At 42.7% G+C, this 25,990-nt stretch overlaps 2 protein-coding genes across 11 annotated transcripts; both read right to left on the bottom strand.

Moving 5' to 3' along the window:
- Positions 1-2,999: 2,999 nt before the first annotated feature.
- On the bottom strand, positions 3,000-20,669 carry LOC108624494 (CREB-binding protein). Of its 10 annotated transcripts, none has more exons than XM_026813094.1 (21): positions 19,392-20,666; positions 17,911-18,066; positions 15,672-15,913; positions 15,212-15,589; positions 14,784-15,084; positions 14,338-14,652; positions 11,204-14,211; positions 10,926-11,083; positions 9,487-9,600; positions 9,220-9,354; positions 8,626-9,102; positions 8,358-8,523; positions 7,931-8,101; positions 7,547-7,780; positions 7,218-7,448; positions 7,011-7,130; positions 6,610-6,911; positions 6,072-6,488; positions 5,675-5,987; positions 5,090-5,579; positions 3,000-4,996 (listed from the first exon to the last, which is right to left on the bottom strand). In XM_026813094.1, the coding sequence occupies exons 1-21, from the start codon at positions 19,471-19,473 to the stop codon at positions 4,521-4,523; spliced, it is 8,286 nt and encodes a 2,761-aa protein (XP_026668895.1). In that variant the 5' UTR covers positions 19,474-20,666; the 3' UTR covers positions 3,000-4,520. The 10 variants fall into 10 exon arrangements, with proteins under 10 accessions (XP_026668895.1, XP_026668898.1, XP_026668897.1 ...); XM_026813097.1 differs by having other exon boundaries at positions 9,487-9,597; XM_026813096.1 differs by having other exon boundaries at positions 9,487-9,567; positions 15,687-15,913; positions 19,392-20,665.
- A 2,109-nt stretch (positions 20,670-22,778) lies between these two features.
- MSBP (membrane steroid binding protein) lies at positions 22,779-25,929 on the bottom strand. The gene is made up of 3 exons (XM_018023907.2): positions 25,054-25,929; positions 24,458-24,604; positions 22,779-24,141 (listed from the first exon to the last, which is right to left on the bottom strand). The coding sequence occupies exons 1-3, from the start codon at positions 25,382-25,384 to the stop codon at positions 24,026-24,028; spliced, it is 594 nt and encodes a 197-aa protein (XP_017879396.1). The 5' UTR covers positions 25,385-25,929; the 3' UTR covers positions 22,779-24,025.
- Between the last annotated feature and the right edge of the window lie 61 nt (positions 25,930-25,990).

Here is a 25,990-nt window from a genome sequence, read left to right as displayed (position 1 = left end):
CTTCGCTTCTTCCTCGGCGGTAACTCTTTCGCGATTATATGCGCGCGGTATAAATACTATGCGTATGTGGATAAGAAATACCATCTTATTGAAGGATCTTGGTCTCTTTCGATACACGTATATACAGCATGTATCATCACGTATCATGTATGCGTATATGTATGTATGCATGCTGATGTATGTAAACCTGAGTTGAGAGAAAAATAAAAATGGAATGTACTTTTAAAACTTCATTTTTAATAATAATAATATAACAATATTTGGTTAAATATTCATGAATATCAACATACAGTATTTCTTATCTACGTTACAAAAATCGTTAAGAGGAAAACGAAGTCATTATATTTCACGTTCTTACGTTCACGTTCACGTATAGTATAAAACTGTAGCAAAAACCTAAATTCATTTTTGTTATTTCTTCCCTCTCTCCGAGCGGATCGCGAAGCTAGCTTCTTTTCTGTTTTTCCGCTGCGAAAACGAACTCGTCATATCTTATCTGCAGGTGTAATAAGTATATTTTACAAAAGGAACAATGGTACCTACGACGCAGGGCAGGGCAAACGAGATGTTTAACTAAAGTTTTTCCTAAATCACTCTCTGCGCGCGATCGGTTTTAACAAGCTGGGGCCGCGGGGCCGGTACAAACAGGGTATGGCCTTTTCGTTCGATTCGTTTCTCATCGCGATCAGACACAGAGAACGACGAGAATCCTACCATCTACCATCATCGGTGAAATAAATAAGGAAACGTGCTCGCGTCGAAATATTTTACAACTTTTATCGTGACCGATGCAGTGTCGTTGGATCCAGGAATCTGGGGATGACCTGCTCGAGAGAAAATGAGAGAGACTCTCGTTCCGTTTCTCTCGGCCCCTCTCGAGTTCGATGCTCTCTGCTTTCGGCGAAGAAAACGAGAGAGAGAAACTGGGGATGAAAAATGGAGTATGGTCTTTCGTTCTTTCTTTCTGTTTTTTTTTTCTGCTTCTGTTCTTTACCTAGAAGAGATAAACGTTACACTTGCTTCTCATTAATCTTTAATTAGATAATCATCAGTTCACTATTTACGAAATGTCATAATAAAAGGTATTACCCTATAATCGGTATTCGGCTCAATGATAATAGCGTAATTAATTACGTTCAATAATTTTGTTTGCAGTTATCAACTATCGGATAATTAATTAATTCGTAATGTTTACTCCATCGTGATATAACCGCGCGATCTATATACTGTGTTCGATAATATAAAAAACAAAACAAATATTATAATACATGTTAACGTTACGGTGTTCGGTATTATTCGCTTCTTCTCGTTACAATTTAATAAATTGCGAACGCTGACACGGCAACAGCTTCGACACGCAAATCTCTACCGTCTTTTCTGTGTCTTCGTTTTCTTCGTCACTGTCGTCGTCGTCGTCGTCCTCGTCGTTTACGTGGAAGCTATCCTACGTTCCACGAATCTATCCATCTAATCTCTCAATTTCGGTCTCGATATTCGCATACGTTTTAAGAATCATTTTTACAATCGCGATAATTATGTTCTAGTCGACTCGAGAAAGAACTCATTCCATAGTTTCATTTTTCTTCTTTCTCCGTCACGCGCAGCGACCGTTTCTTATTAATTAATTTATTTTTGATAAAATTAATGACCGCGATCGCCGTGTTGACATGCCAGGCCGTTCGAATTGGTTCGCACTTAAAGAGTTTATTTTTACTACCACAAAAGTTATACCACTTTCAGATTTACAACACTGCCCTAGACACAGCCATACTAAGCCAAATACTTTTGGGTTTTCGTCACGTTACGATTACTCTCGTTTTTTCACTTAATTAAACTGTCGTTTCGATTTGAATCTATAGTTGAATCGATCACTGACCGTATGTGATTCTTCATTTCTTATTTTAACTCACTTTTAAGCTAACTGGATTCAGTAAATACATAATGCGATGCGTTCACGATTTGAGCCAGTCGCGTCCCGTTCGCCGGTGTCGAAAATCAAGCGAAAGAAAAAAACGTGGTACATACACACGGAATAAAAAGAGTGCATCGGTCATTTACCGCTGTCGTAAGAAAGAAAATAGCGATAATAAAAAAAAGCTTTTAAAGCCACAATTTTGTCAAATAAAACGAGATCGATCATCTTTTTTTTCATCTTTTTTAGGCTCGATCCCCGCCGCCGTTGTTGAATCTCAAAATCTAGATTTTAATCATTATCATTTATTTGTTAGCACTTGGATTGAAACGGAATTGTTGTAACGAGCACAAACCGTAGTATACCGTACATGTGCGTGTAAATTCTATTGTGTCGTGATTTATTATCGACTAATAGGTCCAAGTGACAACTCAATTCACAATCACGAATCGGACCGCACTTTCTCATAATCGAAAACGCAGCGTATCAACTTTACACCGGTAATGTGAACGCGTATGCACGAGCCCACGCGTGTATATCGGTCTCTATGTAAATCACTGACCTGATTCTGATTACAACTATAAATCATCTGTAGTCGCCTGTTACACGCGACCGTGCAAAAAAAAAGAAAGAAGAAAGATACCTGACGGAACACGCATTTTTTTGCACACTGTCGATTTTATCAACTAGTCGGCGTTTTAAATAGTTCTCGAAGAAAAAAAGGGGTAGGAAAACGGTTACGTTTACTATAATGTCATATAGCACTCGCAAAGTCACGTATCATCTCCGCGCGTTAATATACGTATATACGTGTACTCTTTTTGTCGTGCATACCGTGCACATACGACGGATGTAACACGTGTGTGAATCCCTTTCTCGCTTTTCTTTTCGAATAATTACATTGTACCCACTATACACATACAGAGTTTAAATCTTTCTCTCGCGATGTCAACGATGGTAATAATAATAATTTTAATAATAATAATAATAAAATTATAATAATAATAATGGTAATAATTATTAAAGAATCAATAATAATTATAATAATAATAGCAATAATATTAATAATAAATTCATAATAGACAGGGAAATTAATAATAATCGTTATTATTATCGTAATAATAGTATAGTATGTACAGAATTGTTTTCCCACGAGGGTCTGTATCGGGTTACGCTTTCATAACTACATATTTTGATTGAACTGTACATGTTTTAGACCCTCGATTCGAAAAACTGTTGATTTTTGTTTCCTTCAAAATTAACACGTCTTATAAATCCTCCCGTAGTCTAGCAAATAGCAGCTTGTCGTTTCTACTTTTTTTTCGTTTGGTTGCGACACCGTTAATTCACGTTGTTTCGCCTGTCCTGTCAACACAATCCCGCCGCCGCCGCCGCCGAGCCCCGTTCCTTCCCGAAGGAACGATTCCAGCAGATTATCATTTGTCGATTATTTTCTGAATGATGCATAAAATTGAATGGCGCTAAGGTAGAACCTTCGGCAACCGTAGCGATCTCTTAATAACAAATTAGCCTAAGTTAACATTACTTAACTTTCCACTAAATTCTGTTCTCCCTTCCTTACGTTACATACAAGCTGGTTTCTTTTCTCCTTTCCTCGCGCGCGATATCTTTCCGTTTCATTTCATACAGTCCACCAGTTCTCATTCTATATACTTTGCATCTCGTCACGATAATAATAATAGTGGTATATAATAACTGCATATAATCGCTACGCTAATAATATTTGAACTATTAATTATTAATTAACGTTAAGTATACACAACACATTTGTACGATTTCACTCGACCTGCAGCACGAACAGCAGTCAGAGAAAAGGTGGTGTTAGATGAGAAGGAATCGTGTTTGCTAGGTGGGCAGCAGGAGTAAAAGATTAGGGGCTGGGACGCGGGTGTACGTGTAGCGTGTTCGTGTTCACGGGGAGAATGTTTTTTTTTCGTTAATAATCTCTGTTGATTTTATGTGCGCGCGCGCGCGCGATACAGTTTTAATTAACTTGCTTTCTCGTCATTCGACCGGTTCTCTCCGGATGCCGGCAAGTCGGAAAGTCAAAGTACGAGAAATTACAGTAAACGTGTACAGTACAAGTGTTCGTCGTGTGTCCATTGAGCCAGCTGTAGCATCTTTGCGGAGCATCTAAGAAGCACCACATCGCGTTGTGTGTATGTGTGTGTGTGTGTGTGTGTGTGCTGCGCACATATGTGTATCGCTTCTGCACCTTAACTCGAAGATTAGAGAGAGAGGAAATACGCGTCATTTGGATTAATTTGGTCGCACCAATTGTGGTACTCTGACCCGTACACACATGTTTGTACATCGGCAGCGAGTTCGGTCAGCGTACCGGACGTAAGTATTTGTGTTGTACCTTCAATCTCCACGAAGCTAGGAACGCAGAATGGATGGAGGTTTACCCTCCCCTCTGCCTTCGCGACAGACAGAGAGACGGAAAAGCGGTACCGCGCGACGAAACTGTTACAAGTTTGCGAGATGCGAATCGTCATCGTTCGCCCACCACTAACCAGACAACAACCACCAGTAGTAGCCACCACTCCAAGTATCGCGACAGACGACTTTTCACTACTAACAGTCACTACAATCCTTCGACGAACTTGGAAAGTTGATCTTGTGGCGTCATGGGCGTCACTTCGCTCGAATCCGTGCCACTGGTGGGTGGAGGGGCGGGAGACGGATGATGGGGCATGGCACCAGGGTGACCCGTTGGCGCGCCCGTTCCGCCGCTCAATTGCGAGAGCATCATCTCGCTCGGTCCGCTCAGTTCGTGAGCCGGCGAATGCGTCGGCGTGCCGTGGGGTGGATGATGATGAGGTGATGGCACCGGACCCGACCGCGGCGAAGGAACTGGCTGATTACGCGGAGACGGGACCGGTCGCGGAGAAGGGTTTGGTTGAGGAGATCTTATCGGCGGCGGAGATCGAACGGACTGCATTAACTGTTGCTGTACAGAGATCCCTGGAGGACCCATTACACCTTGCGGGGAGGGTACCGGCGGAGGCGTTGGTTTTAAACCCGGTTGACCGTATCCTTGTTCGCTAAACCCACCATAACCTGGGGAAGAATACGCGTAATCGTGGCAAGCGTTAGACCACGAGGCAACCGGCTCGACGAATCTCGTTTTCTCCACAATGAAATAATTCTTACCGAGAAGGGATGGCCTTATGGGTCGCTGTTGCCCGTAAGGAGGCGCGGGTGGTTGGGTAAACTGTTGCTGCTGCTGCTGCTGTTGTTGTTGTTGCTGTTGCTGCTGCTGTTGTTGTTGTTGTTGCTGCTGCTGCTGGGCTTGCTGCCTCTGCATCGCCATCATTTGCTGTTTGTACCACTGCGACTGTTGTTGTTGAATAGGCTGCTGCTGCTGCTGCTGCTGTTGCTGCTGTTGTTGCTGTTGCTGCTGCTGTTGCTGCTGATTCAACATCGCTTGTATTTGCATTCTGCCCTGCTGCTGCTGCTGTTGCTGCTGTTGATGTTGCTGCTGTTGTTGATGTTGCTGCTGCTGCTGCTGTTGCTGCTGCTGCTGCTGTTGTTGTTGAGACATCATATGCTGCAGTCCGGGTTGCTGTTGCGGTTGATTAGGGCCCAGTGGTCCGCCCACTCCTCCGCCATACTGACCGCTTTGTTGCTGATGGGCAAGCGCCTGCCGATTAAAAACAATGGCACATGCTAAGAAATCGATCGTCGGCGGCGAGAATGGGAATAATAATTGAAAGATTGATCTCATCATCGTCGTACCCGTTGCTTAATAAAGGCGGCCATGATCGGTGGATTGCTTTTGAGTATTTGAAGTATTTGGTTCTGTTGTTCGGGAGTATGAGGATTCTTAAGAGTTTGCATAAGTTGCTGCAACACGTGCTTGTGCATGTTTTGAGCTTGGGGTCCGACCTGGCCGACCGGGCCGCCAAGAACTCCTGCTGTTTGTCTTGGCATTTGTCCACCCATCGCCATCGTTGGACCCTGATGTTGCTGCTGTTGTTGCATCAACTGCTGCGGTGTTTGTTGCCTCAAACCAGGATTCTGCTGCATCACCGCGTTCGGAGGATATCTACTGCGAACAAACACAGTTGCGCTTAATACTTCTTATCTTTCGTTCGTCCTTCGTCGTTTATTCTCGTCGTCCTCGATCATTTACCTCCACTGGTCCATCGAAATGAGATGCGTACTACCACCACCAGGATTCGGCATTTGGACGGCAGGCATTGGTCGTTGTATTTGAGGTGGAGGCATCACGCCACCCGTTTGTCCTCCTACACCGACTCCAACGCCGACTCCACCGCCTGGCGTTACTTTACCGTAACCATGAGGGGCCTGCTGCCTCGCCGCCTCCTCCTGTACCTGTTTAACCACCTGGAGGACATGAGCGGGCGGTGTTTGCGTGCCGGGTTTCAATCCGATGCCAGGTTGATGTGGCGACGGTAAATTCGTTGGACTAATACCCGGTTTCATGGCGACACCGGCGGTGGTCATGGTAACGTTCGAACTCTGTTGCCCGGATTGCATAGCTCCTACAGCTCCCGTGGGTCTGGTATTCATCACAGCCATTCGTCTCCTGTGATCGAGAAATGTAATTTAGATACCCCGTCCGCGCGCATCTATCCGATGTAGAATCTCATTTCACAGATCGCGATCCCCCCCCCCCCCCCGCGTATCCATCGATCTCGCGAATTTACCTTAATAATTGCGCCTGTTGTAACCGTTGTTGAAGCTGTTGCTGCTTAAATTTGTGTTTGATGTTCGAACAGAATGGAACGAGACATTTAGTCTCTTGGCAGTGTTTAGCATGGTAACAGCACAGCACGATTAATTGTTTGCATATTGGACAGCCACCGTTCGTCTTTCGCTTGCAAACTTTCGTATGCGTCACTACTCGCTTCATTTTCTGACAGCTCGTTAGACGACAGTTAGCATCCCTGCACTGGCACGCGTGCACCAACGATTGAATACATCTTTGTATCGAAAGCTTACGTGCCTCCTGTTTTGTGTAGAAAAACGAAAAGAAAAAAGTTGTTTTATCATTAGAAATTAGGAACGAGGTCGATCGTATCATCGTATTTATTTGCATTTATTTTACCTGTGGATTAGCTTGCTTAGCATCGACCGGCGATGAACCATCATCCAAATCTAAACCAAGTTTCTCCATGTGATGAGGATGACCATCCTTCTCTTTACAGCTTATACACAGATCAAAGTCCTGAACGTAATAATAATAATAAGATCGATGTCAACAAGAACAAGCAGAGCAAACGTAGATAATAATTATTGTACTGTCGATACTTACGTCACACACCGTACAATGATATCTCGTCTCTACATGACTCTTGCAATTGTTACAAGTGTACACAAACTTGTCTTGGCCTTGGTTATGCAATTCGTACAGCATAGACATGGAACTGAATTTCGCACGTCTCAAGGAAGAGAATTCATAATGTCTTTCTCTAGCCACTGTGAGAAAAGCGTCGCGTCCGTCCATAAGGTCACAGTTAATAACAGGATCGGGGTCTTGAATAGGCTGTATATGCATGAAACAGAATTTCGTTGCAGCGACACGTAAAAGTATATCACGTAGCACGTACATAGATAGTAGTAGATGACACGGCGGATACTTACTGCTAAACTGGCTGCACTTTGTGCGCTATGCAACCTAATAACAAAGAATACTTCTTTATGTTTCTCCATAGTTGCAAATATTTTTGCAGAAAGGTCGTTTCCTGTCTGAGGAGTATTAGACTTTTTACTATTTTTTCTTTGATTTGCTTTGGATTTGTTCGATTTTTTGGCTTTCTTCTGCCCCTTCTTTTTGCCGTCCGGCCCCGTTTCAGAGTCTTCGGACATCGAGAAAATCTGTTTTGTGAGAAACAAACACGTGCGAACAACAATGAGTTAGACACGCGTCATAATAATTCGTCATTCGTCGTACTACTCTACGTACTCGCGTTACCCCCTTCTAGTACTATCAGAACGGAAGGCTGAGAAAACTACTATGCTTCTTACCGCGTTGGCAGCGGCAGCTTCCGCGGCTTCTGCCTGTTTGCGTTTTTCTTCCTCTTCTTGATCCAATTCCTTGATACTTTCTTCTAAAACGTTCGGCCAGAAATCACCCTCGAAATAAGGTAGATCGGCTGCCGACGAAAGCTTATCTTCCATCGCTTGTTTTAAAATATCCTGAAATCAATCCAAGTAGAATTATTATTATCATCATTAACAGATCTCACATCATCGTTCACTGTTCGCGAATCGAATTGTTGTAGTCTGCTAATCCTATGTTCGAATACGTGGTTCACGAGTAAGAACATTAGCTTTTGCAGACGTTGCTTTTAGTCTCGTTCGACACTCAAGAATCCAATGTGATTGATTCTCAAGTAACACAGAGAGACTAATGTGTACAATGATTAAAATAAAAAATGCTCAGACTACTAACTTTGTAATCGAGCACGATTCTTTCGACCATGCCCTTGTCCAACATCTTCTTATACCACTCCTGCAATCTCTTAGGCTTTGGAATCTTTTGTTCTTGGGGATGGCAGTGGAAAATGTAATCATCTCCTTCGGAAGGCGGACAAGCCCATATGTGGGCCATCGTGTATCTGCACACAGTAGAGTGACACGGTCAACACAAGCACAATTTAAGTTCTGTACTGAACAATAAACGCGGATGGACTTTCCATCACGCCGCCGCAGCAACTTACCCAAGTTGTTTCGCGTAGTCGAGGTAACCAAGAAGAATTTCATGATACACCGCTGTTCGGAATTGTCTAGGCCGGAAAAAGTGAACAGAATCCAAATAGGCAATGTAAACTCTTCGAGTATTGGGAGGTGTACATTCACTGCCGTATTCCTGCACGTGCATGCCAAAAAAACATACGTCCGTGCCGTCGACCTCCTCGAATGCGAACAAAGCTTTAGCTCTATACGGAAATTCGCCAGGCATGTCGCCATTTTCTACGAATCTACTTCGCATTCCTGGCTTCACTTCGACGACTTTGTCGCTAGACGCCACGACTCTGATCGCTACCTCCCCGGCACCAGCCTCTTTCTTCTTCAGGAAATTATTTACGCGCGTTTCGATATAGGTACCTAACTTAGTAACCGGCAGACGTGTAGCATTAAATTTATTCTCCTTACGCTTCTGCCCTTTTTTCTTCAAACATTTATCACAAGTAAATCTGCGACAGAACACATTTATATTCAGTCATATATATCGTCGTCATCGTCGCAACAACGTCGATTCATTTTGTAAAGCAAAAAGAGACAACAGTAAACGGAACAAAACATTCTCTTACCCTAATGGCCAAATCGCTTCCATATGAAGCACGCAAATCTGATGCACCTTTCTACCGCAATCTGTACAGACGACGAAAGGCTCCAATTCCAAATGGTCGTTCTTCATTTCCTGGAACTGTTCCTTTTTAATGGCACTGTAACGGTAATTTTGATACGTATTAATGTCGCGTCGATTCTACTCTTCGATGTCGTACGTCATTGTGACAGCGTCGGTGGTACCGGAGGTGGTACCCCGTCGTCGTCTCGTTGTGATGCTGTGAACTTACGTTTGTGGTTGCGTCGGATCATCTCCTAATGTCACAGTGTCGCCAGGAATGTCGTTGAAACATTTCTGACAGAAGGTGTATCTGTCGGAAACAAGACCATATGCCTTTAGACTACTATTCCATGATCGATGGACAGAGGATATTTAGATCCAAATTTCAATTCACGTCAATGTCATGCGTGCATCGTACGAAGATCAATTCATTTCACGCCCCAATCGATGTGCTCGATCCAAATGTGCCAAGTATCCAATTTTGATAAAGATATTTGTTTGTTTTTGCGATTATACACATGCAAATAGTGTGTTTGCCGAATACGTCCGTTCGATTGGTGATACATTAGATTTTCCCAAATTGTAGAATATCATCGTTTCGTGTAACGTTATTTTTTCGATCAGAGACACAGACATCGTTTGATATTTGTATCATGTTTTCATTTTTAAGTATCAGGTATCCGATTCCGAATTCGTCCAATTTCCCAGTATCAATTTTCATGTTTCGGATGAAATATAATTCGGATGTAATAGTAATAGTAGTAGTAGTAGTAACAGTAGTGGTAGTGGTAGTAGTAGAGTCAAAGAGAAGCAACACAAGAAGCAAGCAGCAAACAAGGATTTGTGTGTGCGTGCGCAACCCATGGGTAGAGCGAAGGAACATACAAAGAAGAGAAGAGTGCCATAATTAGACACCGTTTAATTCAATTAAATTTAAAATAATAATATAAAATTTAAATTGCATATACTCAAGAGTCAACAACGAAATTTTATGTTTCAAATGCATAATATGCATTCCGCGAACTATCTCCAAAGCAAATCTTTTAATCATTTAAAAGACTATCTCTCTAATTTCAGGTAAAGATTCGCATTACTGGATACACTGCTTACACCCCTTAAGTATATGCGTAGGATTCAAGTTTACATTTTATACACAAATATGTGTGCGAACGTTACGAAGAAAAGGACTTAACTATAACGTCAAAAAAAAGAAACCCGTAAGGAACAGAATACGTGTAGGTCAGGAGACTGACCTGTATCGATATTCGATCGAAACAAGTTAATTAGCCTGCCAATTTGATCTAGCGCGTTCGGTTACAGTACTGTTTTCCAAGAACGAGAAAATGCACTACATGACAACGAACGCGCCTAGGGGGGAGAAAACTTTACGAAAATAACGCGTAATATATGATACATAATCGTAGTAAAACTGTGTGGATGCCAGTAATCTTAAAAAAAAGATGGAAGTAGCCGGACGGGAGCAACATTACTCATTAACTAGAGATATCTAATATTATCTGATGATAACTAAAAAAGTTACTAACAATAAGCAAGGCAAGATCTAACGTATTCCCATCATGCAGACTATTATCTTTTTTCTCGCACTATCAATTAAATATTAATATTATCTTACTGCGCATAGTTATTTAACGACCGAAGAATACTGACCTGTTCTGATAGGAGTAGTACTTTGCGTCCCTTGGTATCGTACACAGTTGTTTCCCGTAACAACACAGCACTTGCGGATTGAACGTGTATTTCCTCCCGCAACAATATCCCAAAGCTTGCATCACAGGGTCGATCTCTTGCTCGAAAACTTCGGAAAGCTAAAATCGACAAAGACACAGTAGTACAGTAACAATCTCGTTCACACGTACACACTAGGAGGACAACACTAGACACACGAAACTGAAATTACGAGTGAGTGAATTTTCGTTTTCGTTTACCTTCGTACAATATCTGTAAACGCGTGACGTTTTACGATTGTACAGCCACGCGTTGTCAAACATCATCCATACGTCGTCAACATATTCCCACGGATCACTGTATTGTCCCGTGTCCAATTTCCTTTTGATCGTGGAGAGATCCATCGGTTTTTTAACGATATCGAAGTAATCTGGAATTCCAAGCGCTTGAGGATCGACGGGCTGCCTGAACGGTATGGATTCCGGATCTTGCCGATAAAGTTTTTCCAACGTTGGCATCAACGCTTGCCGCAACTCGTCGGGTTTGAACAGACACAATCGTTTCTTGTCTGTCGATGTCCCGCTCGGTTGTATCGGTTCGGGAACCAAGGGTTTGATATCCGGCGTTGCATCCTGGCTGGACATCGGCGTCACGGGCTCTTCCTTTATACCAGCACCAGCAGAAGAGGATTCTTCTTTCACGATACCCTCGCTGCCGGACCCTTCATCCATTGGCTCCGTTTTTATCTCCGTTTTAAGCGGCACTTCGTTGTTTACGCCTTTACCACCACCATCCATCATCCTGTGACCGTTCTCGGAACCGTCCTCCGTCTTTATTTCCATCTTCATGCCTTCTTCCTTGATCGAATCCAGCTTTCCCTTATTGTTATTCATCGGTGGACTAGGAGAATTATCACGATCCAATGCAGCTGTGATAGCAGCCATTTGCGAAGATATCGACGAAGTTCTCGGCGCGTTTAATGCTGCTCTCTCCTGAGACGTCATGCCCTTCCCGAGGCTCGCGAGTCCAGCAGCAGAAGAAGGCGTCGTAGCGGGATGAGGTGGCGTTTGATTCGCGGAAGAAACCGTCTGATTCGAGGGAGTAGTCATTAACGAAGGAACTAACGGCGTATTGGGTGTGGAAGTCGCGGATTGAGGTCCATTAACCGTTGCCGTAATTGGGCCGGGTGGACTAGGCCCACTGCTGGAAGCGGGAGCTGGAATCGTTTGAGGGGTCGAGGTGCCCCCGATGCCATTGTCGCTAGACGTCGAAACCGACAGAGGTCGACTATTGTTGAATTGACTCTGTTGATTTTGACTCTGCTGCTGAATGCCGCTGAAAGGTGACGGCGCTTGCGGCAGCGAGGTCGTCGTTGCGCTTTGATTCGAACTGCTCGTAGGTTGCTGTGGTTGCGTTTGACTCGGTTGCTGTTGCGGTTGCGACTGAGATTGCGACGAAGTTTGCTGCTGCTGCTGCTGCTGTTGTTGTTGTTGATGCTGTTGATGCACGATAGCCGCTTGAGCTTGAGCCAATCTAACTAGATGTTGATTTTGCACAGGAGAACTGTTAGATAAGCCGGAAGTACCGTTCGAGGTTTGGAATTGACTAGTTGTCGCGGACGTGGTGGTCGTCGTTAAACTGGCTTGTGACATTTGCGGCTGCCCAAAAGGACTGAGTCCAGGGTTTGGAACAACGTTGGGATTCGAAGTCGTTGACTGTCCATTCGGACTAGGACCCGGTGGGCCAACTAAAATTCCTTGTTGCTGCTGCTGCATTTGTTGCTGAACTTGAACTTGGGCTTGAGCCTGTACCTGCGCCTGGACATTCGTTTGCGCTTGCACCTGCACTTGAGGTTGTTGCGTTTGTTGCTGCTGCTGTTGCTGCTGAGTAAACTGCATTCTATTGTGCGGAATGCTTATCGCGGGCAAAGCGCCCAGTTGACCCAGGCTCGGCGAGTGACTACGCAGACTAGGGGTAACTGTTCCGATCGGTCGGGACGGTGGTACCGTACCCACGGTAGGCGGAGCGCAGGGCCTTAAGCTCGGAGCTGCAGTTCCGGTCGGTTGAGGTTGTTGCTGTTGTTGCTGGGCTTGTAACTGTTGCTGCTGCTGTTGTTCCTTTCGCTTTTGTCGTTTCTCCTCCAATTCCTTTTGAATCTTGTATATCTTCTCGGCAAGCAGATGATAATATTCGGACCTCGAATTGGCCATTTCGTACATGTCGCCTTCCACTTTTCTCGCGTACGCGACAAGATTGTGCATTCTTTTGTCGAGCATAGCCTGCGGATCGGGAGTCGGAAATATTGCTTGTACCAATTTATGAACGAGATGATTTCGAAGATCTGGTGTAACGGTTTGATGCCAATCTTTCGATTCTTGCACCGACGTCGCCGTTACTTGGCTCGGTTGTAGTCCAGCCGGAAGCTGGAGGTTGGCTAATTTATTTTCGTTCGAAACGCTCAATTGTCCAGAATCGTTCAGACCAAATAATTGCTGCATGTTAACGGACTGCTGTATGTTCGCAGCAGTCGCAGCTGCGGCAGGCGTGGACCCGTTGGTGTGCGTCGCTTGATTACTACCACCGCTACCGCCACCGCCGCCGCCGCCACCAGTTACTCCAACCGTGTTCGGATCCGAATTCAGCGGAAGAGACACGTTCGGTGCAACCACTTGCTGCTGGCCAGCAGCACCGCCACCAACCAGCACAGCTGACTGACCCGGTGCAGCCTGAGTTTGAGGTTGAGCCAGTCGTACGTTTCCCATCGCACCAGGTGCTCCCGGCATACCTGGTGCCGGCATCCTTCTGGTAACACACTGGCCAGCCACCAAAGGCAAACCAGCCGTTGTCGTAGGACAGGGAATGCCGAGCGCGTCGTACGCTCTCCTCATCTCGGTTTGACTCGGATTCGGTTGACTGTTCGGTGGTTGACTATTCGTCGTAGTCGCGGGGGTAGCGTTCGTCGTTTTATTTTTGTTCGCTTGCTTCAGTGGTAAGCACACGGGGCAATCGTTACGGGCACAATGTTTCCAATGACTAATGATCTGTCGCGAAGAGCTACAATGCGGCACCGTACAATTTTTTCCCGCTTGACAAGCGGTCATGTGAGTCAACACGTTCTTCATAGTCTTACAGTCTGGCAACGAACACTGCCACACATCACCGTTTGCTTGACTCTCACGCCGTTGACATTTATGCGCGTGGAGCAGGAGAACCAATTGCTGTTGTATAAGTTTGCGTTTCTCTGGATCAGCGGTCGATTTCGTAGCACCTGATCAACACGACAAGAAAGAGGAGAACAAATGAGAACATGTGTAATATATATTTACTGATCGAATCGCACACGGAGCTCGAGTAATTCAGCGGCGATATTGGAAGTTCGGATCGCGATAATTACCAGTCGGCGGAGCACCGGTACCGGGCATTTGGCCCTGAGTAGCTTGTTGCGGGCCAGGTTGACCTCCGCTCGGTGCACCGGACTGAGGTTGTGCTGGACTCGGAGCAGGAGGTTGAGCTTGTTGGGCCATTCCACCTTCTTGACCACCGCCGATGACATTTGTCGAACCGATCGGGCCTGCGGTTCCTCCAAATCTACCAGCAGCTTGCATGGCAGTCATACTTGTTCCTACTCCTTTCTGTTGCGGTGTAACAACACCAGCCGGACTATTGGTACACACGGCAACTCCGGGCCCTTGCGCGCTGACTGGAGATCCTGCATGAAAGAAAACGCGCGCGCGCGTGGTTCGAGTTCCACAGTTCTCTGATCGTCGTTAGTTTACGAGTTTGACGAATCTGACATACCCACGCATACTCGTGCGTGAATGCTTACGCTATTGTACTTACCATAACCGTAGGGACTCGACGCACCGATTTGTCCTATGTTCGGCATATTCGGCATATTCGGAGGTGCTTGCATCCTTGGACCTCCTTGTCCAGGACCAACGAGATTGACATTATGCACTTGATGAGGACTTTGACCCCTTGCTGCCGGTCCAACCATGTGAGCTTGTTGTTGCTGCTGTTGTTGCTGCATCGCCACAGCTCTGGTATTTATTATACCAGGTCCGTTTTGCATTTGAGCAACTCCATGCGGTCCGCTGGGATGATGAATTCCTTGAGTGTTCGGACCACCCATCATGGTTACCTACACACACACACACGAATAATGAAGTTGTCAAATCTCGCATGTTCTACTACAAAGCGGCGGTATCTGTTTATACATGTATATATCTCAACAAGTAGTTTAGATGATATCGATACGAGCTACTTACGGTATTTAAAGGTTGTTTGTTCAAACTGTTGGTTACTATTAAACTTCCTCCTGCCATCCCGCCCATACTATTGTTATTTCCACTAGCACTGCTGGTCATAACTAAGCCAGAATTTATTCCACCTGGCATCGACATGGTGGGATTACTTCCAGCCATGCTCATTGACGACTGAAGGTTCCCCATTGAATTTGCAATAGACATCTGATTATTTGCCAAAGAACTGGCTATGCTACTTGGTAAATTTCCCAGGCTTACGACCATTTGCGAATCGACTACTTTGGAGACAGAAACATTTGGTGGAGATTGCATGTTCGGACTTTTGTTACCCAAAGTTCCAGCAGCCATAACTAAAGAATTAGAAACCAAGTTCTTGTTGCCCTGTCGAGAGAAAGAAACGAATACCAATTAAGCAGCGTAATTGTATAAGGGTGGGCGCGGGTACGCATGGTACAATACGTACGGTTCGCCTACGAACCTGCTGCTGCTGTTGCTGCTGCTGCTGCTGTATCAAATGATGCGAAAGTTGTTGCTGCTGCACATGCTGTCTCAGCTCTGAATCAAGGGCACCGTTTTGTTGCCCTGGCCCCGGACCCGTTGCCGGTGGTTTAGCACTTTCAGTAGCGGAACCCCAAGATGCGGATGACAATAGATCGTCCGGGAGATCATTCTCAAGATCAAACATATCTGTGTTTGTTATGTAATCTGAGAATAAACACTCGCATTAATAACCATACTCCGTTTGCGTGAATAGCGCTGTAAAACATACTGGTTACTACAAAAGTAAAACGGCTGATCGTCGTAAGCGCTGGCCGTGCTCTAATATCAATCGCGAGCATACTACATATTTTCAAAAGTAGATCAGTTTCGGATTCGGCCTACAGAATTTATACGATCGGAATCGCCGATTTGTAAAGGTGATTTGACTTTTCTAGGTAACCAGTGGTAGGAGGAGATATTAAGATGTCGGATCATGATTGATTAAACGAATGTAACATATACCATAGAGACCAAAAAACCATTAGTAGTAATAATATAAAGATAAGATTCAGCACCGTCACCATAGCTTTTATTCAAAGATTTGTACGTGTGTAGTAAAATCTTTGCCGGCTACCGCATCATGTACTATTGTCTGATGCGTGTCGCGTGTAATATACCTGCATGTAAATAATATACAAGCACATATACGCACGCATGCACACGCGTTTAAGACGTTTATGTACATATTCTGTATTAATTTTACGAAAAATTGCATTTGTTCAATTTATGAATACCGACGGCCTACCGTTGTGTTTCAATTCAATTCAATAACGTTTTTCACATACAAAAGTACGTTTTTAACTTACTTGACTATATCCACGGATCACCATACAACAATGGAGAAAAAAGGGGTCAAATGCAAATTTTAACAAAAAATGTGTGTGTGTCTGTGTGTGTGTGTTTTTTAAAAAAAAGAAAATGAAACGATAAGATTCTACAACAAACTACATGTAAATATATAGAAAACAAACAAATACATGAATAAATAAGACATGAGACATACACTGTGTGTGAGCATAACTGAAAGGAGATTTATACTATAGCGGAATAAAAAAATTTCTTCACAATAAAGACGTGCCGAACTACAAAAGCAGCAGCAGCAAAGCTACCGATGGGCAAACTTTAGAGTAGACAGTCATGCAAAGAAATCATATAGTCACTCTAAAGAATATTTACATTCATCTGTTGTAAATCGAGTACTTTCTAATGCTGTAACGTTTAAAAAATGTTTCTGGAACTCTTAAATACACGATTTAGACCACATTTCGTGAACAATCGTTTATAGGGAACCGCCGTGGTCACCTACTACAACCTACCCTCACAACCACCGACCACTTTTTTATTTTCGTATTTCACAAGATACAGTAGTCGTATTTATTCTTATTTCAAAATCATCGTCGCTTATACGCCTAATAAGAAAATTTGAAAGCTCTGTACATGTGTGTCGCATGTCCTTAAAACATTTTCAGTTAGAGTCGTTATCGTTTCACACATTTTCTTGTCTTCATCAATTTTGTTTGTTGAAGTGTTCTGTAATGATCCAATTTTTCTCCAGTATTTAATTATAAACGAAACTACTGTGCGATTGCAGCGAATAGATACTTGGATAAATTCGTTACATTTTATTTATCCTTAAACATATACTGTGTACATAAATATTATCTATTTTAATCGTCGTAAGTTTTACAATGTAACGATCGATTTTCGTTTTCATACGTTTTGCTTGTCATGATCATGAACCATAGTGACATTATGCCAAAACTGCTGGGTGGATGTACACACCTGCTGTATATATACTCACGTATCTTTGATACAAAGATTGATGACTGATTATTATTACTATTATTATTATTATTATTATTATTATTATTATTATTATTATTATTATTATTATTATTATTATTATTATTATTATTATTATTATTATTATTATTATTATTATTATTATTATTATTATTATTATTATTATTATTATTATTATTATTATTATTATTATTATTATTATTATTATTACTATTATCTTATGACATAAACTGGATATCAAATGATTTTACAACTTTACGCGATACCAACAAGAATGAGGTGAATGAGGACAGACAAATTCTGTAGTATCGGATTTTAGTACTTTCGAACTTTTTGCTGGATTTTGTAATAATATTTACTTCTTTTCTGGATGGTATGGTTGTTCCAATGTGGCTGCAGCTGATGCTGTTGCAGATGTAGCTGTTGTGGCGGGCCCTGCATTTGTTGTATGTTACCATTGCCACCTCCCCCGTAGTTTGTATAAGCATGGTGCATCATTAGAGGCGCCATACCCACTACATATATCACAGTTTTTATTTCAGACTGTGGAAGAACTATCTATGCCTTCTGCGGATCGCGCAGCTTTTAAGCAGCAGAAACAGCCTACTAAATTTCTGTATCAAAAACAAAACCGATGCGACTATACCACCACCACCACCACACCATTAAATTCTGAATCTGATGCGATACGTACGCCCGTACCAGATTGATACCAGAATGAAATAAGACTATGTCTGCCACTTACTTTGCGTATACCTAACTACTTTATGTAAATCTTTTGTATGTGTGTGTATGTGTGCGCGCGCGAGCGCGCCCGGTAACATCAAATATTTAATCGACGCAGTCATTATTGTAGTTCAATGTAGGATTATTGTATGAATTATTATCGAGTTCAGAAACTGTTAAGGTCAGATCACCATTTAAAATAAATACAAGAGAGACAATAAGGAGATGATTAGCGATCATGCCAGCTTAATATTGTTGTTTTTAATTAATACTTCAAACTGTCATGCATTTGCCATGCACTACAAAAATAAAATGGGGGCTAAATTTATTAATCTAATTAAAGATAACGACTAAAAAAAATTTACACAATACTATTATTTAGTTTAGGTTAAATTTAAATGAGAGAAAGTGTACGTGCTGCAAGACAGAAGTTCAGATATAGATTATATTATTTAAATGCCAACAATTATTTTTCAAACGTCAGACAATCTCTATACCTACATACATGTATAGCCTCTGAGCAAAATTAATACACGATCGATGATCAAAGACGGAATTCCTTCAGTTAACATTTAGTTACTACAATAAGTGAAAAAACAGTTTCGGTTTGTTGTCGGTAGATTCGTCGAGAAAGGGGCATCGTACCGAGCGTCGTCGTTTGCAAAAACACACGAATTTTTACGTTTATGGAGTCTCGTTTAAATCGAACAGATCGCCAAACGTAAACAGAGTTCTAACTAATTGTAAGTACGTACGACGGCCAGAATGAACAAAAGATTGGTAAATGTCGGTTGCGCACGAGGACAGGACGAAGAAACGCCAACAACGTTTGACAGGATATTAATTTTGCTCAAAGCTTGCACCCGTTTACGGACGGTGGCATTATATTTTTTTGGGTAGACAGCGTGTAGAATACTATATTGTATAGGTGGTTTCTGAAAAGGCCAGACAGCGAGACATGTGCACATCGCGCGTAATCAGAAAAGAACGCTCATGTGCTACTTGCGACGTTTACTTCCCGTAGTAAGATTAGTCGCGACCCTGACTAGTCCTGCGACCAGGAATTAGTCGACGAAAATGTATGAACGTTGCTAATCGTAATAAGAAAACTTACCCGCGGAATCCGAAGTTCCTTGAAAAGGATCTCCGAGTTTCGGCCGCTTATTCGGCGGCCCGTCCACCAGGTGGTCGGCCATGGTTTCTTTTCAGGGTTAATTATTCCTTGTTGTCTCAGACTGTGTTTACTCTTGGTACCAAGTAAGCGGCGGCGGCGGCGGCGGCAGCAAGTCGGGACGACCGCACGCACGACGCACGCACGCAGGCAGACAGGCACGCACGCAGGCACGTATACACGGGTGTACACACACGGGCCACAACGCTGCACTACGCCACTAGAAGATCGCTGTTTCTCGCTGCCGCTGCTGCTGTTGTTGCTGCTGCTGCTGTTACTGTTTTTGTTGCCGCCGCTGCTGTTGCTGTTGCCACTGCTACTCCTGCTGCTGCTGCTGCCGCTGCCGCTGCTGCTGCTGCTGCTGCTACTTCCTCCTCCTGCTCGGTGAAACCGTGAAAACTCACCAACCTCTCGGCATATTCGCAGGCATGACAATAACAATGAGAACCGCGGCGCGTGGAGCGTCCCCGAGCACGCTTCAGTACACGATCAACCATTGGGCATCGTCGGGGGTACGTCGAACCCCGCGCTAAAGCCCACACACACGCACGCACACACAGTAAACCGTTTTCGACGACGGGTGCACGGGCCACTCGCGCGAACACGGTACAGACCGGAGAAATTGTATCACAGGACTATCGTCGCGGTAGCAATCCTGAGAATTCTCACCGCTCGAAGATTCGAATTAATAACGCACACACCACCGTACGAGTTTTTTAGCGCGTTAATGTAGTCGTATTCGGTTTAGTCGATCGCACACGACTCGTCAAACACTCGAGTGTGGCGGACTGGCTGCGCGCACGGCGCTAGCTCACAGCAACGATATCGCTCTCGAGGCCCGCTGGCACCATCTTCCTCTCCTCTTCTCTCTCGCCTTGGCACACTGCGACACGGGGCGCGCGAACGATCACCGCGAACGCGGTTCGCTTTCCCCGCACATTCGAGGCAATCACGGACGCCAGGAGGCGAAGACGATGGAATTCGTCGGTTCCGGGGCGGCCACGGCGCGCCACAGAAATTCGCTCGGGAAAAGCGATCGCGAGAGTTCCGCACCGCACGAGTATCGGCTAACGTAAAATGGCGGCTGCTGTTGACGAGAAGTTTTTCTACGCTTGTCAGAAAATGTCCGACTGGCTCCGTATGGTTGCCGTGAACTCAGATCGGCCGTCCGATTGGTCCACCTGGTCACGTGACTGATCCGTTTCTCACCATTGGTGCCTGTTGGCCCGATGGATGCGAGGCCACAAACGCCGTGGTTGCGTTCACGCCGCCGGTCCAACAGCCGCCAGCAGTTTCGTTTATTCCACTGTCGCTACCATCGCACCGGCGCCATTCGATAAATGTTACCGCAGCAGCCGCAGCCGGCTGCGGGTGGTACACAGCGTGCATAGTGGTTGTAATACGTTTTAACATGCTTCTTCGAATAGATTTGCGACGGCTACCAATTTATATACATCGCGTTTACGTTAAAGTAAAGCAACCCGAAAATCACGATATCTGTATGCATATAATGCATTCGATGTCCTGTCGTCGTCGTCGTCGTCGTGCTTTTCTCGTCTCGCTGACTGCCACTCTAGCCTATAAGTACGCTTTCCGTACGTTGCTTGCTGGGGAACGTCGGAACAATAATTCGTGTGATCACCTGCTGCTTTCTACTTTGAATATCGAATGAGGAATTTCTTGATTTTCGCGTTACGCCGTGCACTATTATACAATTTTTACTTCCTACGTTCAGTCATTTACAACGCATTGAATCTGAACTGTAAGCGTAAATGTGTATGTATGTACATACAGTCATCTTTCGTCGAGGAAGCTTTCGTATTGTATATATGCTGCATCATAAAATTACATGTATCTCTTCAAAATATTTTCGGCATCATTCAACAATACATATGGCGAATAAATAAAATGAACCTTGCTTACAAAAATATAAGTAATTCTCGCTGTTTCAAGTTAAATATGCGTATCGACACGCACGGAATACAACGGAATAGTAGGCATCATTGTGCAAAGAGAGGCGAACGCGAGAAGAGAGAGGGAGTATTGGAAATGGGACGGGAACTGGATAACGGCGTGGTAGCAGCCAGCTAGCCACCCATCTCGCTGACAGCGACTCTTTGTCATATGTGTTGCTGTTTGCTCGTCCTGTATTATTTCCTTTGATTATATTGATCTTGTGAGTCCTTCGATCATGATAGTTATGTACTACATGTACGATGAACGTTTCTTTGTTAGGAATTTTTATGATATTGAGCATCGTTTATGTCTAGCGCGTGTATATCACTTTCGGTTAGCTCTCGAACGGAGAAACCTGTTCCTTTATATTAACGCACCGAAGAGATATGCAACGCTGTATCTTTGACAATGTTTCCATTTCCCAGAAGATACGTTTTCGGTCTCGGTCGCACGTCTCTTATCAGACTTGTTGGAATCTTAAAATTAAAATATAACTCTGTTCTGCCCTCCGAAGGCAAAGAGCACATTCTATAAACGTAACTAGAGGAAATCCGAAAAACCTATCGATACGCGTAATCTTTATTCGAGTGTTACGTAACTGTTTGCTAGACGACATGCTTCGGTGTTAAATGATGCATCATACCATCAACCGCATTTCTTCTTTACGACTTTCTATGTTATTCATTGTAATTCTATCACACGATCGATTTCTCATCGCTTTCTTCAATGAACCGATGCAACTAATTGATACACGCGATGCAAGTATCTTTTTAGTTTCGTACTAATCGTACATTGTATATTTCTAACGAAAAATATCGACGAAAAGTGCAATGACCGATCGCCATCGTTGACTACGGCGTTAATTTGTTTGAAACGTTCGTTGGCCAAAACGGTGAAGGGAATCAAATCAAGTACAAACGTGAAAAGAACAGTTATATTTTAATATAAAGGAGAATAATGTTGCAATTGATTATATGTATGTACATGTATAATAACGCGTGTATACCTAAATCCGCCATGTCATAAACATAAACTGTTTCACTCTACAGCTCGTGGATAATTACAGAAAGTATGCTTTACAATAACAGTGTCTAAATTTTTTACAAACGATCTTATATAATAATAATAGTAATGATAATAATAATAATAGCTATTGAGATAATTAATATAACGCTAAATGCTTGAATATGCAACTTGGAATTAACTTGATTCGAACTACCGTGTGTTTCGATCTGAGCAAGGACTTTCGTACAAATTAAAATAATAAGTATACACGTATAAAAATATGCATTAGCATCATCATTATTACTTACTATAGAATGTGGTATCAATCGATGGAACGTTTGTTTCGCACAGATAAAACAGGACATGTGGTTCTTTTATATTAACAACGCCTTTATTATATAAAATTGATAATATCGTTACTTTGTTCAACAACGCAATCCGACATTTTTCAGAATTCCGATTCGTAATTTCTCTTCTATGTTTACATATAAATTATACACATGTATTCTTATTGTGGAGGAATTGTACTGCTTAAATTAAAATGACATTAAATTGGAAAAATAATTAAAAAGACGCGCATTATTTAAAATATTTTACAAACAAGTACACAAGGGTTAAAAACAATGCAACTGGAAATACCAATAATTTTTAAGTCCTGTTTTGAAAAGCAATAACAGTTTATACGGGCACATCGATGTTCACGTTCATCGTGCCGCGTCACACGCACACGCGTGCACATACACAGTGTTTCGCAGCAGCAGTAGCAGCAGAATGTATTTCCATTTCTATTGATTGTATAAAAAAAAGACTAGCAATCGTGTATCACTCTTTATAAACCTCCAAATGTGATTTTAATACAATTTTCTACGCGTTCATAATTCAGAATTGGGACTACGATGCTGCTTCGCAATTATATTTTCATTCAATACCTCCGATAGAGATTGTACGATTTTTTGTACGAATTCATTTGAAGGTGATATCGTTCCATTTCTATTAACAAGCATAATGTTTTTATAATAAACGACTTTGTTCCCATAATAAAAGTATGCAAAGTGCTATATTAACTTAATATTAAACTTGAAATGCGTATCAAATATAACACCATTTTATTAAAGTTGATAGATACCGAATACATATATGTAATATGTAGTACCAAATGCTACGAGACAAGACGCGAGTGACATCGTAAACAAGGATATTTTTCGATAATGGAATATAGATGAAAAGTTCTGTCATACATCGCGTCTAGTGTCAGCTTTAAGGATCTGTGTAACAAATCTTTTGTACATATATAAAAACATTATACTATCGGAGCATCCTTGGTGTTTCGAACGCAAGAAAGTTACCCCCACGCAGGATACCCAGTCTTTACACTTAATATCAGCTTCTTGAACATTTACGTACTTTTCGATCGAAGGACTGACCACTTTTGTTTTTATATTCCATTCCCATCGCGTTCCATCTTATATAGTATAGTCCGAAATATCCAAATGAATATCCACAAATATATCTATCAGCCACGATTTTTTGAAGAGTTCCTTATAGAACGATGTGCGCGCAATATCCTTTTGAAACTGCTGTTGTTTGGCATTTGGTGGTAAACGATGGTCAATCAGTCAATCGTTTTTGGACTTTGTTTCATTCTCTTGTTGACTACCTTCGTCTTCTTCGTCCGAATAATTTGTAGGTACATCACCAGGCTTCAGTAGTTTTCCCACGTAATCATATTTTTCTAAAATTAGAGGATGAAACATAAAGACAATAACCGATCGCTAAGAATTAGTAATGCTGTCTCTATGTATAAATGTTTTATTTTTCCTGGAACCTCTTATCAGATGTAATGCAAAACTGTTATTAGACTTTGACCTCGATTCACATAAATTAAAATGTAACGACGAATTTTTCTTCCATGCATGCATTCCGTATTAACATAAAAACACACGACTACCATCTATTTTGAGATATCTTTTGATTTATATCTTATTTTTTCTCATGTATATTATACAAAATTATTTATTTTAATCAGTCAGTCAGTTAATAATTATTACCTTTGAATTGCTCTTCCCATTCTTTCATAGATTCCATTTCTTCGGTCTTCAGGTCACTCAGATCATCGTATTCCTGTGCTGTTTCCAAAGAAAATGTTGCTAGTGCTCTGCTGACATCTTTACCACCAAACACTTCGTACGGAGCACCTGTGTGTAACGTGAGTAGCAAAAAGTTGTACTGAGTAGCTTCCGCTATGCTAAGCTTGATCGAATTCGAAAATAATCATTCTGTTCTAATCATTACATCAATTTCATTATCTGCCGACGATAGATCGCGCGATGAAACGAGTCGTTCAAGTAATATGACGTTCTTCTTCGTTCCCATTCATCACGATCGCGTGATGTTTGTAACGATTATGTATTTATGTAAAACGTAAGCCGGTGATAACCGACGACAATAAAGAAATTGCATCTTTTTGCTATCGCGAGCTGGTTAATGTTCAGAAGGAAAATGAGAATAAGAATGAGGACTCTGCGAACTTTGAAAATTCATGTAACACTGGCGATGTTATTCCATTATCGAAACGTTATCTACGCCCGTCGCTGTTCGGCCTAAAATAATAGCGGCGCATAATTGAGAGTTGTTAAACGCTTACCAGGGCCATAGAAGTGGGCACCGCGCGTACAATCGTAAACGCTACCGTTTATAGCGATTAATATTCGCCCATCTGGTCCCGTACCGTTGTACTTTTTTAATTCTTCGAGCGTGAAATCGCGTCGCAACTTTGGCAGTTTCTTTACTTCTTTTACGGGCTCCTCCGTTTTCGTTTTGTTCTTGACAATTTTGTAAACAAGGAGCGCGATCACGCCCACTAAAATGAGATTTATCGGACTCTTTACGATCTCCCCTATGAAACTCGTGAACAATTGTTGACTTTCTTGCCCGGTGGAAGTCGTGGAACCCGGCGAGTCATTCTTTTCCGCCATTTTGCTGCCACCAGCTCTCGTGTCGACACGAAGATTAACTCACGGTATTTATCGCTGTACAATCAATTTATTTCCTGTTTACGCTCCTATTGAACGTATTGAAAATAAATTCAGGACGATCCCTCGGTAAGTGCAAATTGCTGTCTTTCAAATGTACCGCTTCACACAGTTCCTGTACAACCTCAATTACGTACTGCCAGTGAGCTGACATACCGGTGTTCGGTGTTCACCACACACTCGCCTCGCCTCGCCACTCGACTCACCAACCACACTGTTGGCACCAGTACACCTACTATCATATACCTACGTATGTATGTACATACCTGCTCTTATACTGTTATACCTATACGTATGTAAGTAACCCTCATACAGTGATACATACTTTGACATGCCCCACCACTTGCTTGCTCTTACATCGTAGAATCTCGTTTTTTATTTCTTGACGTACTTACTTGCGATTAGTTGTTTAGACGAAATAATACAATCTATCTTTCAAGAACACTGCTTTTCATACTTGTCACTCGCGCATATGCTTTCCTAGATATTTCTATACATACTTTCAGGATATATCATTTTTGACAGTATTTATACATTATACCCATAGTA

The sequence above is a fragment of the Ceratina calcarata genome, unplaced genomic scaffold (genome assembly GCF_001652005.2).
Source record: "Ceratina calcarata isolate Rehan_Ccalc_2016 unplaced genomic scaffold, ASM165200v1 scaffold310.2, whole genome shotgun sequence".
Taxonomy (NCBI): domain Eukaryota; kingdom Metazoa; phylum Arthropoda; class Insecta; order Hymenoptera; family Apidae; genus Ceratina; species Ceratina calcarata.
This window is presented reverse-complemented; position numbering and strand designations above follow the sequence as displayed.